This window comes from Lepidothrix coronata, unplaced genomic scaffold (genome assembly GCF_001604755.1).
Source record: "Lepidothrix coronata isolate B3197 unplaced genomic scaffold, Lepidothrix_coronata-1.0 Scaffold179, whole genome shotgun sequence".
NCBI lineage: Eukaryota > Metazoa > Chordata > Aves > Passeriformes > Pipridae > Lepidothrix > Lepidothrix coronata.
The window spans coordinates 1,593,007-1,612,002 of NW_016690359.1; the positions used below are offsets into that span (position 1 = coordinate 1,593,007).

Below are 18,996 nucleotides of genomic sequence, written 5' to 3' on the forward strand. Positions count from 1 at the left end.
GGGGCATCCCACGTTCCAGTTGAAAAACAGAACACATTTTTGGGCAATACCATGACTTTCCCTCCTTTTAATCTTCCCTTGCAGCCCACAAATTCTTCCCCCCTGCCAAAGCACCCTTTCCCAAGGGGAATCACAACCACCAACCCCCGGGATACTCTAAAACCTGGAATTTCTAAGCCATTCCCCATTTCTCCATCCCAGCCACCTCCCCCACACGCTTTCCTTCTCTAATATTCAAGGAGCCACAGCTTAGGAGCCCCAGCTTAGCATCACCCCCTCTAATAGCTTAAGCCCTGGATGAATCCCCTTGATTTTAGGGCACAGGATGTTGCTGGAATTCCTTGCCTTGCTCCTCATGCTTGGGTCTTTTCTGTTGTTTATTCCCTGGATATTCAGAGCATGGCAAGATGTGTTATTATTCAGATTTTAGAGTCATAATTTGCTTATAGGTAAGAAAGCAGAGGAGCAACTGAAGGGTCTATATCATACATCCTCAGATATATAATATACATCTGAGTATAATCTTATACTCATAATTTTATTTATTTATAATATACATCTGAGTATAATTTTGTATACTCAAAAATTGAATAATAGGTTAAAGATATCAAGATAAAAGGTTCCCTTTGGAAAAACTCACAATTCTTTCTGTTTGGGGCAGATATTCCCAGTATTGGTCAATTCAATCCTCCTCCCATGCCATGCACTGTCAAAACCAGCTTTGGCACAGTCACTTTATTTGTATTTGATGCTTTTTAGGAGCTGGGTTTAAGGTCTCAGCTTGGTCAGAGATGGCACGACAAAGCAATGGAGATGTAGAGCTGCCAGGCTCGTGGGGGTGGAAAATCCTGGAAGCAATGGATATATTGGCTCTGATTTTATTTGGGTTTTGTCAGGCTAATTAGAAAGTGCTGCACAGTCATACATTGGCAGGTCCTAAACAGTGTGGTGTTGGCTTGATGGATGAAGACATTATGGGACTTGGGGAAGTGGCTTGCATTGGAATATCCTGGAGACAGGATATCCTGGGAACAGGGTGGAAAAGGGGTGCAGGATTGGGGATTTTGGCCATGTAACAGAGGCCATCTCCCTTTGTCCATAATGGGGTACATTTTTCACTCCATTCTGCCCGTGGAAGGGAGATGAACACACTGGATGCACAAAAGGGGAAGAAAACAGATGAAGCATCCATAAGAAATGCCTTGGAGTGGGGGGATAGCAGTGGTCCCAGCAGGAAGCCATTTATTCTCGGGATACTCACAAAGGGGCTTTGCCCAAGACATGTTTAAGCAGCTTATGGCCATTAGACAAATGTTTAATCTGCAGAAAAGTGGGCCAGCAGGCAGGCAGGTGCTCGGGTGCTTTTAGAGCCGTGGAGCAGCTGGGTCTGGGAGAGGGAGCAGTGGAGGGGACCCAGGGGACAAGGAACGACAGGAGTGCCAGGGCTTGCACCTCAGGGCTTGGGAGAGCAGGTGTGGCAACCGCAAATGCCAAAAAGGTTCTGTGGAAAGGTGAAAGGAGCTCCTGGAATCACCCCACAGCAGCAGGCATAGGCAGAGAGAGAGCCCCAGAACTGCTGTCCCGAGCCCGGTGGCATCTCTTCCACCCCTGTGTGGCTTTCGGGACCTGAGCCAGCCAGGTGGGAGGTGGTTTGAACAGAGCTCTCCAGATGTGCAGCCCCAGCCTTGCAGATGCAGCCACTGCCAAAAGGCACGGAAATCCAGACAGAAAATCAGCTCATTTCCAGATCTGATCCTAGTTTGCCCTAAATAAAGGCGCGGGTGGGTTGTGGGGGGCAAGAGTAGAGCGGGAATAACTCCAGTCGATGCACTTCTCCAAGGAAAAGGCTGGAGCTGTGGCATCCCTCGTGTCCAGGAGCAGCATTTCCCAGGCAGGTGCCGTTATTTTGTAGTTATCCAAGAGATGGCAGCCTTTCCCAAATCTTCTCCCGGGCTCTGACCAGGAGACACACGTTTCACCTTGATCACTGACACCGCAGCTGGCAAGCCCGTGGGACACACAGCTCACAGCCTGTAGAGAGCTGCTAAAAGCCGCACTCCCAGCCTTGCTGCTGGGATTTTGCTGGTGCTGGTTTTTGCCTGGAACGTAGATCGTGCCTGCCTTCTCCTGGAAGAGGGATCTGAATTTTCCCTTGGTCGTACGTGAGCCAAGTTGTGTCTACGCTGGCAGCCCCAGCAGCCTGGGTTGCTCCTTCCTCAGCATCCATGGTGCCCAGAGCAGCTTCTGTGGGAGAGGATGTTTGGATTGGGAGCTCCAGGGGTAAGAGTAGGAGCCAGGGGTACTCTGCCTTGCAGTCTCAGCTCTCTGTGCTCTCTATTCCCAAACTGTCCTTCTACAAGGACGGTGGGACGAGCTCCACCAGCCGGTGCCTTTGCTGCACCAGAGCCTGTGCTACTGGTCACCCTCCCACAGAAGACCAGAGTGTCCCCTCAACAGAATGGTTTGATTGGAAGAGACCTTAAAATCATCTCATTCCACCCCCTGCCACGGGCAGGGACACCTCCCACTATCCCAGGCTGCTCCAAGCCCTGTCCAACCTGACCTTGGACACTTCCAGGGATGGGGCAGCCACAGCTTCTCTGGGAAACCTGTGCCAGGGCCTCACCCCCCATTACAAGATTCCCACGTCCCTTCCCTGAGTTTTCCTCTGCTTCAGTTTTCATTGCAGAAGCTCCTCAGAGTTGGAAATGAGGTCCCCTCCATGTGCCCATCCCCTGCATATCCATTCTCCAGGCTTTGTCTTTGGAAGTGGAAGCTGGATGGGAACACAAATATAAATTCCATTCTTTTCCAAGCTTTCCTTTTATCAGTTCACCCTTCTCTCCACATTAGATTTGCAGCCTCTGGAAAATTACAGGCACAAATACAAACCAGCATCCTCAGCTCTGTCCTCCTACCTCTGTTTCCCTTAGTCCACCATTCCCAGAGAAATGTCCCGCAGTGTATTTCTGGCTCTGCTCCCGTGGACTTGGATGCACTGGAGGCATCTCTTCCAGACCATTAAACAGTGCCAGGACCTGTTTTCTGGGCCTGAGGCCAACTGGCACTACCTGGCCATGTCCAGACCATGTCTGGTGTGTGAGCAATCCCCCATCCCTCCACATTCCCTGTCCTTTGCAGGGACACCTTTGCTGTTGTTTGTACCTGGCATGTGGCCTGTGTGGTGGTCAGGACATGAGGGGGATCCTGGGAAGATGCTGGGAGGGATGGAAATTGCCTTTATGAGCATATGTTATGGATTTCCAACCAGCATAGTGAACAGGCACATCCCAGACAAGGAGGAAATTGCCTCCCTGACACCTCCAGCCAGGTGCAATGGGCTCTGTAAAGCTCTGCAAGCTCCCTAAAAGATGAAATTATCATTATCTGTAGTGGATTTTGTGTTTTCCCAGGCACACTGGAAGCAGGAACCAGTGAGGTGGGCAAAGCACCAGCAGTGGACATCACTCCCAGTGCTCTGAGTGGGTGTTCCTGCCCCTCCTAAGGGATTTTACTACAGCTTCAGGAATGCAGATGGGGAAAAACGAGGGCAGTGTGATAGCAGTATTACTGACATTTTTCCATAAGCATAAAACAATTTCTTTAAATAAATGCCCTCCCCCTGGTGAAACTGGGACTGGGATTGGGGTTGGTGGAGAACATCTGGGGAAGGGAAAAGACGTGGGATGGGCTGTTTTTCCCAGATAAAACCGCCGTGATCAATTTTTAATTTCAGCTTTTAAATCCTTTCCCTTTGCTGTGCATTAAAACTCAGTAAAGCCATGATTTCCTTACTCTCAAGTTGAGATGGGGAACCTTTTCCTCTGGGCTTAGGGTAACTCCCCTCTGTCTTGTAGGAGGCGACACCAGAGTCCACAGCTGAGGGCACTGATGCAATTGAAAGGAAAAATTGGCCTCAAACATCTGCAGAAGGCAACTTATGCTTGGTTTTCCAAGAAAATGGTGAGCAAAGAAGACTTTGGGATCATAGAATCATAGAATGGTTTGGGTTGGAAGGGATCTTAAAAACTGTTTCATTCCAACCCCCTGCCACAGGCGCCTTCCACTATCCCAGGTTGCTCCAAGCCCTGTCCAACCTTGCCTTGAACACTTCCAGGGATGGAGCAGCCACAGCTTCTCTGGGCAACCTGTGCCAGGGCCTTCCCACCTTCACAGTGAAGAATTCCTTCCTAATATCCCATCTAACCCTGCCCACTACCAGTTTGTCCAGAAAAAGGAAGGAAGTGTTCCTTCAAGATCAGGCAAATGTTTTCTTTCATGTCTGGGCATTTTAAATCCTTGTTTAAATAAAACACGGGGAAGGTGAGAAGCCCTTTGAAGGACTGCCTGGATCATCCAGCGCATTCCCACAGTAGTGGGGCTGGATAACCCAAGGGAATGTGCTTTGACCTGGGAGGGAGAAGCTGCAAGAGCTGGAGAGGATGCCCAGATTTGCAGAAACAGCCACAGATGTGCCTTGAGGGAGGCAGGTCCAAACTGCTTCATTCCCTGCACGATCCTGTTTGGATTTCTTCAGCAGGGTGAGGCCTGAATGAGTGTCAGGAGGGCAAATGCCTCAGGGTTGGTATTTGACATCTTGGTAGCAACAGTATTATTTAGCAACTTGCCTAACCCATGGTGAGACCCTCCAAAATTTTTCCAAATGGATGGTGTCTGGCAGTTAGGATGTATTTCCCTGACTATTCTTTACATTTCCCAAGCTCTGCTCTACTTTCTTTGCTGCTGTCAGTGGCTGCAGCTCAACTCTGACCAGTGGCTCATAGTTTGCTTTCACATTGACCAGATTTTTCTCCTCCAGGTGTCCCCAGTGATGCCCAGAGACGCTGCCTTGGCTGAGAAAGAGCAGTTGGAGGGCAAGATCCCTATTCCATCTCCTTGGGAAGAGTCTCTTCATCACTCATGGGTGCCATGGGCTGCTTTCTCCATTTAGTGCCAACTCCTTGGGAGAGTTACCCTGTTTTGGAGAAAACAGGGGCGAATGACAAAAGACAGAAGAAGGAAAAAAAAACCAACTAAGTCTTTCTGGGGACAAAACTTAATTATTGGTGGCAATTTGCAGGCTCAGAAGCCACAGCACCATTTTTGGGCTGCACCAACCCTTGCTGGATCCAGTCTGTTGTCTGACATGTGGCAGACTGTGTCTCTCTCCTTGTGCTTCACTCTCCAGTGACTCAGTCCCGAGGATTCTGTGCCTTCCAAGTGCTCCTGCCGCTCAGCACAGAGCTGCTCACAGAGCCCTGGGCACTTCCAAAATATTGGCAGTGCAGGGGAGTGTGAGCTGGAGCTGGGACATCCCAGATGCCTGCAAGGGTAGTGATGTGTCAAAGACATGTTCTGAAAAAACCCAAAAGGGCTTTGGAAATGGAAACCATCATCTTCCTGGGATTATGTCTGGGCTGCTGGTTCAGATTGCCAGGCAATCTGCATCCTGGGCTGCATCTCCAGAGGTGTGGCCAGCAGGTCAAGGGAGGGGATTTTTCTCCTCTGCTTCACTCTGGGAGACCCTCAATACAGGAAAGGAACAAGTCCAGAGGAGGCCACAGAGATGCTCCAAGGGCTGGAGCACCTCTGATTGGGAAAGCTGGGGGTGTTTAACTGGAAAAGAGAAGGCTCTGGGGAGACCTTAGAGCCCCTTCCAGTGCCTAAAGGGGCTCCAAGAGAACTGGAGAGGGACCTTGGACAAGGGATGGAGTGACAGGACAAGGGGGAATGGCTTCCCACTGCCAGTATCTGCATTTGATCATATCTCCATGAACAAGAACTTGTCTGGCAAGACTTGCCAGATGTTTCCCAGTCCTCTGCACACAACATTTTGGAGGACAATGAACTACACAGAACACTTGGGGGTGAGATCTGGGCTTTTTTAATGAAAGGATCAAACTACTTCCATGAGACAAGAAGAAACTACTGCAAATGTCATTGTTTCCCTTCTCTCATCATGGAATGTCTCTGCTCTACTTCCTTTTCCTGTGTGCCAGGCAGCAGTGCAGCCTCCCACAGTCCTCAGTGTGCTCCTCCTTCTCTCCTTTACCACATGTCCTGGAGCAATACCCTCTGCAGCTCTTTCTGGACTGACTTTTGGCTGTGGAAAGACAGAAAGATGCACATCAACATTGACTAATTCACAGTCAACAGCACAGACCATGACACAGCCCAGTTCCCGTGGAGACCCCTGGGTGTTGGATGTCTAAATGTAGGATGGGATGATTCTGGAGCTGAACTCCACTCCATAAGTCTTGAGAGCCAAACCCAACCCAAATCTCCACACAAGACCCACCACCCACACCTACTTTCCTGGGACAATACTTTTTTCACAGAATAACAGAATGGTTTGGGTGGGAAGGACCTTAAAGATCATCCAGTTCCAACCCCCTGCCATGGGCAGGGACACCTTCCACTATCCCAGGCTGCTCCAAGCCCTGTTTAGCCTGGCCTTGGACACTTCCTTGAACACTTTCACCTAAATTCCTTTGTGGTTCACTATTATCCCTCATTTCTGCTCCACATAGTTTACCACCTTACCTGGTGTGGCCATCAAGGCCATGAGGAAAACTGCAAAGACAACATAGATGATCCTCATGACTGGATATCCCCCGGGATCACAGCAGCTCTGGGAGGCAGCCTGGCAGAGAGATCTTGGATCAGCTGCTGAGAAAAAGGCTGGAGACCCTGATATTTATAGACATTTCTTGCCAGGGAGGACAGAGTTAAGGAGGAGCGTGACTTCGCTGGTGTCCCAGGACACATTGTTTGCTGCTTAATGGGATCTTGTGTCACTCCAACCCAGTGGCCATCTGACAATGAGACGTCCACCCTGTGCCTGTTTGGCTCTTTTGAAGGCATCTTGTGTGGCCTGTGCAGGTCTCTCCCATGGGAGCTGGACTCCTCTCAGCCTGGCAGCCAAAACTTTTGGCACAGACAGCTGGGAGTATTGGTCCCTGCTCAGGGGACTTGGTGTTGGGTCAGAGGAATGGTTGTGGTGATCAGTGTTACAGCAATGACTTGGAGAGGGGTCTCCCTTCTTTTTCCCTTCCAAAACAGAGATCTGGGAGGACTGGGACCACACCAGCCAATGCCACCCTGTGCATTCCCAGCTGTGTGGCAAGACCCAGACCCCGCGCTGGAATCCAAAATGTTGTGGCAATGGACATGAAGGTTGTTATAAAGTTGAAATGTCTTTCCTACCAAAACCCCCTCTGGAATTCGGAAGGTGAATCCCAAACATCTGAGACTCAATCAGTTGCCTGAACACAGCACCATCCAAGCCCTCCTGAAATTTCCCAAGTTTCTCCTATATTGGCCGCATCCAAGTGATTTGGAAGCCACTTTCTGCAGAAAGGATAAATAGCAACTCAGTTTTAGTCTCTGAGTGTAGGACTTTGTAAACATATAATAATGGAATGTAGGAAAGCATTATGAATATATTATGAACATATGTTAATGGAATGTAGGAAAGCAGAGGTGACCAGAGTGGCAAGTGACTTATGCCTCTACTGCCCACCCAAAATGTCCTTCACAAAAAGTGGGAAGAATCATAAAATCATGGAATGGTTTGGGCTGGAAGGGACCTTAAAAATCATCTCATTCCAATCCCCTGCCATGGGCAGGGACACCTTCCACTAGCCCAGGTAACTGGCAGAAGAAAAAGAAGTCCTGGCATTTACATTTATATCGAACTGAGATTAATGTGTTGCTTCCCTCATTTCTTTCTCCCTTCTGGAGAAGGAAAGAAATCCCAGAGCACCTCCAGCCCAGGAAGAGGCTGAACCCAAGCAGAGACACTGTAGGTTGTGTTCCCTGGCAGTGAGGGAATGTTGGAGACTGAACAATATTGGCACTGCATGATGACACCTTTCCCTCTGGAATGGCCTGACGTGGCTGGGGCTGCCTGCCCTGGAGAGCAAAAGCTGCAGGAGCACTTGCTCCAAGCCTATCCACGTGAAGGGACTGGGAATAAGGGGATGTTTTACATCCGACTGGACAGCACAGCTCTAAGATGCTGAGCACATCCCAGTTCCTGTGGATTTGCAGTTGTTCTCTCTGCACTGTATCCATTGCATTGCAAGGTAAAAGCAGGAGAGAAGGAGAGGAGAAGACAAAGCTGAGGATTAAACAGCCCCCAATTTTCCCAATCACCCCTCTAGGCTGTTCTCTGCCTAGAAGGGAAATGATCACTCGGTCCCTGTAGCTCCTCTGGTCCCTGACTCCTCTACAAATAAAAGGATCCATTAGACAGTTTGGTAATGCCAGAAGTTGACTCATAACAATTTCGTCCTGAGAAAAAACCCTCCAGCAAACCCCCAGGTGGCCAATGGTGGTGGGTAGGATCATCCAGATCCCTCCTCAGGGAAGAGGGAGCAGAGCTGGTTGGAGCACCTTTTCCTCGCAGAAACTGTTTCACTGCTGGATTCTGTATTGGGTTTATGTGGCAAAGTTTTGGTAGCTGGGGGGTGGAATGCAGGGCTGGCTCCTGTGAGAAGGTGCCAGAAGCTTTCTCAGTGTCCTGTGGAGCCAATTCCAGCTGGAGCCAAGATGGAGTGTCCAGTGGAGCCAAGGCTGGGCCCAACAGTGACAGTGGCAGCACCTCTGGGATAACAGAGTTAAGATGGGGAGGAAAAAACTTACACAGCTTCAGTTCTGGAGAGAGGAGTAGGAACAAGTGAGAGGAGCAGCCCTGCAGACCCCCAGTCAGTGCAGCAGGAGGGGCAGGAGGTGCTCCAGGCATCGGAGCTGAGGGTCCCCTGCAGCCCGAGGTGCAGCCCATGGAGAGGCAGCTGTGCCCCTGCAGCCCAGGGAGGTCCATGGGGGAGCAAAGATCCACCTGCAGCCCCTGGAGACCCCACACTGGAGCAGGAGTTGCCTGAAGGATGCTGTGACTTCTGGGAAGCCCACGCTGGAGCAGGGTCCTGGCAGGACCTGTGTCCCCATGGAGAGAGGAGCCCACGCTGGAGCAGGTTTGCAGGCAGGAGTTAGGATCCCACAGGGAACCCACAATGGATCAGCCTGTTCCTGAAGGACTGACCCCATGGAAGGGACCCACACTGGATCAGCCTGTTCCTGAGGGACTGACCCCATGGAAAGAGATCCCACTCTGGATCCATCTGTTCCTGAGGGACTGACCCCATGGAAGGGACCCACATTGGATTAGCCTGTTCCTGAAGGACTGACCCCATGGAAAGGGACTCACACTGGAACAGGGAAGAGCATGAGGAGTCCAACCCTTGTGAGGAAGAAGGAGCAATAGAGACAGCATGTGATGAACTGACCACAGCCCCCATTCCCTGTTCCCTTGCTGAGGGGAGGAGGGAGAGAATTCAGGAGTGAAGCTCAGTTTAGGAAGAAGTAGGTGGTGAGGAAGGGAGTATTTTAAGATTTGTTTGCATTTCTCATTCCCCTCCCTGACTTTGTTTCCCACCTCTGTGGATTTGCTGAAATTTTCATGGAAGGAGGGTTGTCTTGTGCTTGGGGGAGAGGGACATTGCTGAACCACCCACATTTTTTAAGGCATTTGCAGATCACCTGTCACCTGAAAAAGCAGAAAGGAGCTTAAAGATTCCCCGTTGTCTCCAAAGGGTTGTGTTAATGGAGAAGGCAAGAGGGAAAATGACCCCAGGGAAAATAAACCTCTTTCCCAAATTCCCACCCTTTCAGACCACTGACAGCTCTGCTCCTCTTTGTCAGTGGATGTTCAGGCTTTTTCTGGAGCCTTTGGGCTGGGCTTGAAAAATTTTAATGCTTCATGTGGGACCATGGGATCACCAGTAACCACACCACACACACCAGAGTTATATCTCCTTTTTTTCTCTTTTTAATTATTGAGAGGAGGGGGTGACAATGGGGTTACACAGTTGGGAATCTGCCCCCAAAGCCGCCATGGTGCCTCCTCTTCCTCAGGTGCTTCCTGTTCAGCTCCTATTTCCCCTTCCAGACAGGTGGGATGCAGCAGTAGTTCTTGCAGTCAGCGGAGTAGGACCAGGTGTCCACCTTGGAGCACTGGTTGGAGCAGTACCCCAGGTTGGCACAGGTCTTCAGGACCTTCCCATAGCCTGCAGGATGACAGAGGGAGAGTGGTTTGGTCAGGAGAGGTGCCTCTGTGCCCCTATTTCCATCCCCTCCATCTCATCTAGGTGTAAATGTGGCATCTGTGCCCCACTTCCGTGCCCTCCCATCCCTTCCAAGGTGGGTGACAGTGGTCAGCAGGATGAGACCTTGTTTGTAGGGAGGTCCTGCTCTGTTGCCTCCCACATTTCCACATTTCCAGACTCAAAGGTGGAAGGGACCTTGAAGGGCACAAGCCAGAGCAGCTCCCTGAATACCTCCCTCCCCTCACCTAACAAGTGCAGATTGGGAAAGAGATGCTCCGGAGGAGAGCAGACTCAATCTCCTGGTGAGAGACACCCCAAAAGCAGAGTTCATAAAGATGTTTTTCTGTGCACATTCATTTTTCCTTGTCCTGTGCCTCCCCTTAAAGGATCAGTGTTCTCAGAGCAAAGCAGCAAAAGTCACACCAAGGATGCTGCAAAGGGCTTAAAGTTGGCCCCACAGCAGCTTTGCACCAAATATTCACTGTTAAAAGGATAAAAGTGGGTCAAGAGAAAGGCTTGGCCCAGGTGGGTGAGAATTGAACTCTGAAAGGGGTTTCTAAAGCCTGTTTGGGAGATCTCAGCCTCAAATCCCCTCTTGGCTCCTGTACAGGGACTCAAAAGCCTCAGAATCTCAGAAACAGGAATTAGCAGCAAGAGCTATGGCACATCAGTAAATAAAACACAGTCATAGAATCATGGAGTGGTTTGGATTGGAAGAGACCTTAAAGCTCATCTCATTCCAACCCCCTGCCACAGGCAGGGACACCTCCCACTATCCCAGGTTGCTCCAAGCCCTGTCCAACCTGGCCTTGGACACTTCCAGGGATGGGGCAGCCACAGGTTCTCTGGGCAACCTGTGCCAGGGCCTCACCACCCTCCCAGCCAAGAATTCCTTCCTTTAGTATCCCAACTAAATCTACCCTCTTTCAGCTTAAAGCCTTTAAACACACCCTGGACTGAGCCCTGGCAGAGAGCTGAGTTGCCCAGAAGAGCCCCTCTGGCACTATGGAATTCTCTGACCCCCCAGGAGAAGTGGCCACATCCAGACTCTTGTTTGGAATGGTCTGGCCTGGGCTCCCTCCCAGACTGGATACTGAAGTTTTTAACCTCAATTTGACAGAAATTTCACAGATTATTTCTACACAAATCCCTGCGAGGGTAGTTCTCATTTTATTGTCCCTTGAAAGAAGTCATTAAAGTACCTGGCCAGGTTACAGCAGCCACCTCAGAGGGTAAGAACGGTATTTGCAAGAGCTATAGTTATTTTAGAAGAATCCCAAAGAACATATAAAGCTCATCTCAGCCCTTCTTACCTGGAGTGGCCAGGGAGACCAGGAGGAAAACAGCGAAGACAAGGTACAGGAATTTCATGGCTGCAGTTGAGCTGGGATCTCAGCAAGGCTGGAGAGAGGAGCGCTGGAGATCTCAGAGGGAGGAGGTGATGTACAGGGAGGCTGCAGCCCCTGGTTTTTATAGAGCCTTTCCCTGGGGATGCTGGGGAGATGGGAATTCATCCAAGTGCTGTTTGGGGCTGGACGTGCAGTGATGGCACGAGAGAATTCCCTGTGTGCTGGCAGCCACCTCCTCCCCCCAGAGGTGGTTGCCCAATATCAGATAGGATTTCAGCACTCCTTGGAACACAAAGGAATAGGGGCTGTCAATAGCAGAGACCTTAGGATGGGTCAGAGGGACCTGATGGGGATCTGTGGGTGCAGCGATGGAGGGAGAACAAGATCGGTATCACGGGGTTCCAGGCTTTTCCCAACCTCTGGCAGGGATGCAGTGGGATGCAACAGGGACACAATGCACTGATAACTCTCCCTCCATTGTCCAGGCTGATCACCATGTGGGACTGATTGGAAAGGACCCATGTTCCCATCTCTGAGCCATCTCTGACAAATCTCCCTGATAAATTCATCAAACACCACATTCAGTGAAGTCTCTTTGGTCTTCTTCTCTCACCCCTCTGATGGATGGGCTGGAGCACTGGGGCTGACAGCTCCCAGGAGCCTGGATGAGCCTTGGAGACACTTTGATCATCATCTTTTCCTCACAAACCCTCCAGACAGTCCTGAGGTTTCAAACAAGAGCTTTTCCAACCCCAGTTCACTGGGCTGTTTAATGGCTTGAGGAACAGCCAGGAAAACAGAGGCAACCGGTGAAGGGACAAGAAGGTGCTGCTGCTGCAGAATTCCTCAATATCCTCAAACTTAAATCTGCAAAAGGCAGCAGATGAGTCTTAAAACACTGAGTAACATGACAGCAAAACATCAAACCCTCAATCAGTGTCAGTTTAAGGCTGAGAATTTGGAAAAACAGATAATCTCTGTGCAAGTGATGGGTCTGAATTACCTAAAGCCAGTTAGGAAGGGGGTTTGGGAGTCCTGCATCAGTCTGTGGGGTGTCACAGTGGTGTGTGCTCTGCTCATCTCTCCATCCCTGGTGGCCCCTGGTAGGGAAAGAAGAGGTTAAAAAAAGGGTGGCAGAGCTGGGGACTTGTGTTCATAAAATTAAGTATATTGGCACTTGTCAGCTCAGGGGGGGAACACTTAAAGGAGGTGTATTACAAGCTGTAAAAATTTCAGAGGCCTAAGGAGGATAGAGCGACAGTTCTTCAATTTTTATAACCCAAGAAATAGGTGGGATACCAAGGCAAATCATGCATTCATCAAAAAGGTAACCAAACTGTCCTCTTTCACACTGAGCACAGCTGAAACATGGAACTTGAACAAGAAATTCAAGCAGTTAAAATGTATTGAAAGGACAAATGTATTGAGAAAGCAATTTGTAAATTAATGCAGCAGGTACAAATAAGGTGTAAAAACTTCTTGAGGAAGAAGTCAACAAATTTCATGTTGCTGGAGGGTGGGGAGTTTTACGGAGTGAGAACACACGATCTTGGACTCCTTCCCAGGCACCCACTTCTGCCTGCACCAGGCTCTTCACTGGGGCTTGGCTCAGCTTTATGTTCCTCTCTGTGATCTGACTGTGTGCAGAAATTGAGGAAAAGTGAAGGTGAGGGGGCTGTGCACCTCCTCTACTTCACCACCACGATTTCTAACTGTTGCTCTTGGGTGTTTGTCATTTTTTCTTCAGCAATGGTGTTTCCACACTCCCCCTGTTCAGTCCTTTCTGCTCCACATTCCTGTCACTACAAAGGCTTTCCTATAGCTCAGGTGAGGACCTTCTGCTGTGCCTGGTCACTGACTCCTCATCCTGGCCACCAAGAGCAGACCATACCTATCCAGTGTATCACATCATTAAGATTTAAGGACTGCCGTGCTTTCTATGTATTCTCTTTTCTGGTCATCATTATTCCACTTGATTCAGTCTTTTCTGGCAGGTCACACCTTAATCATAGAATCACAGAATCATTTAGGTTGGAAAACATCTCTAAGATCAAGTCCAACAATTAACCCAGCACTGCCAGGGCCACCACTAACCCCTGTCCCCAAGTGCCACATCCATATGGCTTTTAAATCCCTCCAGGGATGGGGACTCCACCACTTCCCTGGGCAGCCTGTTCCAATGCCTGAACTCCAACTGGGTGAATAAATATCCCCTGGTGCCACTTGAGGCCATTTCCTCTTGTCCCTTGTTCCCTGGGAGCAGAGCAGACCCCCCCTGGCTCCCCCCTCCTGTCAGGGAGTTGCAGAGCCAGAAGGTCCCCCCTGAGCCTCCTCTTATCCAGGCTGAGCCCCCCCAGCTCCCTCAGCCTCTCCTGGTGCTCCAGCCCCTTTCCCAGCTCTGTTCCCTTCCCTGGCCACGCTCCAACCCCTCAATGTCTCTCTTGTCTGAGGGGCCCAGAACTGCCCCCAGCACTGGAGGTGCCCCAGCAGTGCCAGCACAGGAGGGTGGTCACACTTCTTGACCTCTTGCCATTTTCTGAGCTCCTTTGAGCCCCTTCCCTGCTTTCCTGAAGCACATGAACGGTTGGATGTGCTTTCCAAGGGCTGTGCCCTGAGTGGGTACGTCCTGTGTTTTCCAAACTTAGCTTTTGTTTGTACTTTTAGGACAATTGGTGTTGGTTTCCCCACACCTTGACATTGCTCTTCGGTGCCTACCTGTGATCTACTGCAACATAAAGTTTCCCTGCAGAAACTCTGTGTTCTGTATTCCCCAGCTCATTATCCTTGTCTGTACAGACAAGGTAGCTTTCCCTATTACTTAATTATATTTTTTCATTATCTTTTTAGCATGAGAAGATCCACTGGAATGCTAATCCTGTCCTCTAATGCTTTGCAGTCCTTTTCAGCTTCTTATTTTTGAATTTTTTAAGCTTTCTTATTAGACAGCCATGAAAATTATTAGGAAGGATAGCACTGGAATCACGACAGATTTCTGATCAGATGTGGTGTGGCAATTCATTACCTTGGCTTCATTTACATATTTGCCCACATCCCTTTTAATCAGATTCACAGTCATTTTTTGAAAGATTTCAGGCAAAATACTCAAATTGGCCTTGGGGCAAATCAATGGGATGAAAATCAGACCAAGTGCTGGTCCTGCCTCTGGGTTGGGGCACTCCTGGTACCAGCACAGGCTGGGGATGAACAGATGGAGCAGCCCTGGGGAGAAAGACTTTGGGTGCTGGTGGGTGAGAGGCTGGACATGCCCCACCATGGGCACTCCCAGCCCAGAAACCCTCCGTGTCCTGGGATCAGGAGGGAGGGATTCTGCCCCTCTGCCCCCTCAGGTGAGACCCCACCTGCAGAGCTGCCTCCAGCTCTGGGGAACAACAGCACAAGGATGTGGAGCTGCTGGAGAGAGTCCAGAGGAGGCCACGGAGATGCTCTGAGGGCTGGAGCCCCTCTGCTCTGGAGCCAGGCTGGGAATGCTGCGGGGGTTCACCTGGAGAAGAGAAGGATCCAGGGAGACCTAAGAGCCCCTTCCAGAGCCTAAAGGGCCTCCAAGAGAGCTGGAGAGGGACTTGGGACAAGGGCCTGGAGAGACAGGACACAGGGAATGGCTTCCCACTGCCAGAGGGCAGGGTTAGATGGGATATTGGGAAGGAATTGTTGGCTGTGAGGGTGGTGAGGCCCTGGCACAGGTTGCCCAGAGAAGCTGTGGCTGCCCCTGGATCCCTGGAAGTGTCCAAGGCCAGGTTGGATGGAGCTTTGACCAACCTGGTCTAGTGGAAGGTGTCCCTGAAACAAGATGGAGTTTAAGGTCCTTTCCATTCCAAACCATGCTGGGATTCTATTCCATGATTCTCTGAGCCTCACTGCCAGTGCACTGGTCAGGGTTGGATGCACCCTGATGGATCTGATACCTCGGTATTGTCCATTGTGTCTATGACTTGCAGAGATTATCAGACAGTGTCCAGAGCTTATCAGAAAGACTCCCAGACTGAATTCCTGCACCCCTGGGCAGAAGCTCTGCTTCCTGGTGGCTCCATGTGTTCTGGCAGCCACATCCCAGTAGCCGGATCTGGAGCAGGGAATGGTCCCCACATGCCCCCTGGAGCATGGACCTGCTGCCAGGTGCCTTTGTGAGTGGGACCAGCAGGTCGGGGTGACACTGAACACACCAGCAAACAAACAACACCTCTTTGGAGAGAGGTTTGCTCCAGTTTCTCCTCTCACCACACCACTTGTGGCAGGAGTGCTGCTATAAAACCCAGGGCCTTCCAGGTCCCCCACCCCAGGCACCTCAGACACACTCCCGGGATCTCCCCTGGCCTCCAGACATGAGGGTGCTCTGCCTGCTCTTTGCTGTGTTCCTGCTTTTTTCGTTGGCCACCCCAGGTAAGACAGGGACTCCTGGAGGTGCAGATAGTGGGGTGACCCTGCAGGCTGTGGGTACAGGTGGCTGTCTCCTCTCCAGCCTCTGTGCCGGGGGGTGAGGGAGGTGGTTCATCTCACTCAGCTTTGGCAGTGGGGATCAGGTACCTGCAGGAAGCTCTGGCTGATGACTTATCCCACATATCTTTGGGTTTGGGATGAGATGAATGCCGCACTGCAAATCCCATCTCTCCCACTCGTGTATAGGGGAGTGGTTTTTAAGTGCCCAGTGGTCCCCCAGCTCAGTGGGGACAGGAGACATGTGTCCTATTATATGTGAGTCTAAAACCAAAGGTACTTGGTGCCTCAGTGCCACCTGGGAGCCAACAAGGAGATAAATTTAGGGGCTCTGCCCTCCTACAACCCCATCATTTCCCCTCATAACCCATTTCTGTCTCTGTCCTCCCTGCAGGGCAGGGGCAGCCCAAGAGCTCTTGTGACGGGTACTGCTCCTACTTGTGTGGCAAAACCGACGAGTGGACCTTCAGCCCCTCCTGTGGGAAGATGTACTGCTGCATCCCCTCACCCAAAAAGGGAAAATGATTGGGAAGGAGGAAGAGCAGCACTCGGGGTGGAGCTCCGGGGCGCTGTGCTCACGGTGTGACCGAGACTGCTTTGAAGTAAAGACGGGCAGATAAGATTTCTGTGTGCTGTGTGGGTCATTCGCCTCCTGGGAGGGGAGAGCCTGGAGAGGTTGGCAGCCAAAACTCCCTGAACCATAATTACAACAGAGCCCTGACAGCCCCAGGCGTTTCTAAGCCCTGACACCAAAGTGACACATGGGAAAAGCAAAGGCTTTGGGATTTTCCCGTTGCTCCAAAGCACGGTGGTGGCAAAGGCTGGCAGAGGCTGACTGCCTGATATTGTGCCTCCCTCCTCCACAAGTTGAATCCCAGTTAATTTTTAGCCCCCCCCACCAAGGCCCCTTCGGTCCCATTCAGCCTCTGCACTGGGGTTCTCAGTCCCATGGGGGATAGAAATTGGAGATAAACAGCCACCACCTTTCCATTGCACCCCAAAATCCCACTCCTGGGATGCCCATCCTCATCCCAGTGCAGACACTCAGGTTTTGGTGTCCTGTGGTTGTCCTGGACAGCCTTGTACAGATCAAATGACTTCTCAGCGTAGCCTGTAACCAGATTATTCCATTGAGAGTCACCAATAATGGAAGAACAGATGAGGATTTCTGCAGTGGCCCCTTCCCCACCCACTCCACTGTGGGATACACCTTTCACTCCAGGTGTTCTGCAGGGGATATGGAGTGATCTGGAGTGGGGTGGCTCAGAGAACCCCACGAAGGGCAGCCAAACAAACCTCTGGAGCAACACTGGAGGGTGAGTTGTTTGTGTGAAAAAGGGTCATGGGACAGAAAACAGCCCTGTTTGTCTGATACCCTCCAGGAAATAGAGTGAGCTTCCATCCATGGGGCCATGAAAACCCAGGAAAAGCTTTGTACTGATATCAGTAGGATGGAAGGAGCTGCAAGAGAAGAGTAAACTGGGTGCATACTGTGGGATAAGGAGTGTGAGGGGGTTAACATCCTCTTTTCAGGGCTGGGCAGCAGGAAAAATATCACATTTGATACAGGATAGCCCATCAAGAGTCACAGGCTGTGGTCAAGATTCACCTGATCCCAGACAACAGGATAGGAAAGAAGGAAAATTCCCTAAAACAAACCATGTGTTGGTGACACTTCACAGACACACAAGGTTGAAAGATTGGTTAAAAATTGCAGAAGGAAATGCTGAGCAAAAATAAAAACCTCCTTTGCTGTTTCTTTACCATTTTTCATCAAGAAAAAAATCAGAATTGTAGGAGTGAAAAGGCACATGGAAGGGAATGAACTGCAAAATGGGGTTTTGAAGTGATGCCTCTCGCTCTGCTGCCTCTCCAGCCTTCAAAATGTGTCTGCAGCTAAAAAAGTGTCCAAAACCAGCAGCTGGAGCAACCTGGTCTAGTGGAAGGTATCCCTGCCCATGGTGGCGGGGTTGGAATGAGATGAGCTTTAAAGCTGAATTTCAACTCAAACCATTCCATGATTCCGTAATATTTTAAATTCTGGCTATGCCAAGAAGAAGATTTGTATCCTGGAAAGCACCTTTTATAGGAGAAATAGCTGAATATTTATACCTTACAGAGCTAGTACTGATAAATTACTGGATTACAAGGGTTTCATGTGTTTACAAGGAGAAAAGAGCAGCTACTGGGCTTGGATCAAAGTTGTCCCTTGGGAAAGCCACTGTGCATCACTGAGCCCACTGTACTTACACTCCACATCTTTGCAGGAGCAACAGGGGATGGAAAGGCCACTACTTTTGCACTTAATCTCAATAAGGAAGTTATGTAAAAACAGGGAAATTGTTAAAAAGGGGACAAAATGTACAGCTAAAAGTTGAACGCTTGTAAACAGATTCTTTGCAAGCACTGAGGGAGTTGTTTAAGGCAGCTGTGATGGAGACTCGGGGAAAATGTATGACAGCTGTTAAAAATGCCCTGAGAAAGAGCAAAAGGAAAAGGTCACAGCAGAACAGTGGGATGGGGGAGGTTGTTAGAAAGGAAAAGCTGAAATTGTGTCCAAACGTGGAAAATAGAAAAGATAATAAACTGGGCCTGACAAAGTGTAAAACACAATAAGGCAGCTCAGCAGAGAATTGCAGGAAGAGCTTGCAAAAGGCAGGCAAACCTTCTTATAATAAATCTTTTTTCTTATTCCAAACACATCAGGAACATGAAGACTGACAAAGAGTGTGGTCAGAGCAACAAAACTAATAAAAGCTCAGGCCACTCCACAGAAGCTGAATGAAATATTTGCAGCTGTGTTCACCTTGCAAGAGAGGAGGGAGGTCTTGGTGCTGAACTCTCCTTTGTAGGGACTCATTGAGGGACTTGTTTTAAATGTAAAGGGGGTGGAAGAGAAGAAATAAGCAACAAGAAAATCACCAGCACCCAGATTTTTTTCCTCAAAAATAGTCTGAAGGGAATTCAAGGATGAAATACTGCCCTCCTAAATGCAGTTTATGGATCTCTTCAGCCTGGAGAAGGGAAGGCTCCAGGGAGACCTGAGAGCCCCTTCCAGTGCCTAAAGGGGCTCCTAAAGAGCTGGAGAA

General features: G+C 50.0%; 1 protein-coding gene across 1 annotated transcript; it reads right to left on the reverse strand.

Annotated features, from left to right (window-relative positions):
* Window positions 1-9,933: 9,933 nt before the first annotated feature.
* On the reverse strand, window positions 9,934-11,506 carry LOC108504916 (cygnin-like). Its single transcript, XM_017830444.1, has 2 exons — window positions 11,420-11,506; window positions 9,934-10,067 (listed from the first exon to the last, which is right to left on the reverse strand). The coding sequence occupies exons 1-2, from the start codon at window positions 11,475-11,477 to the stop codon at window positions 9,934-9,936; spliced, it is 192 nt and encodes a 63-aa protein (XP_017685933.1). The 5' UTR covers window positions 11,478-11,506.
* Window positions 11,507-18,996: the final 7,490 nt, after the last annotated feature.

Coding starts and splice junctions, on each gene's coding strand:
- LOC108504916 (XM_017830444.1), bottom strand. CDS start 11,477: ATGAAATTCCTGTACCTTGTCTTCGCTGTTTTCCTCCTGGTCTCCCTG. Junction 10,068..11,419: donor GGTCTCCCTGGCCACTCCAG/GTAAGAAGGGCT, acceptor GTCATCCTGCAG/GCTATGGGAAGGTCCTGAAG.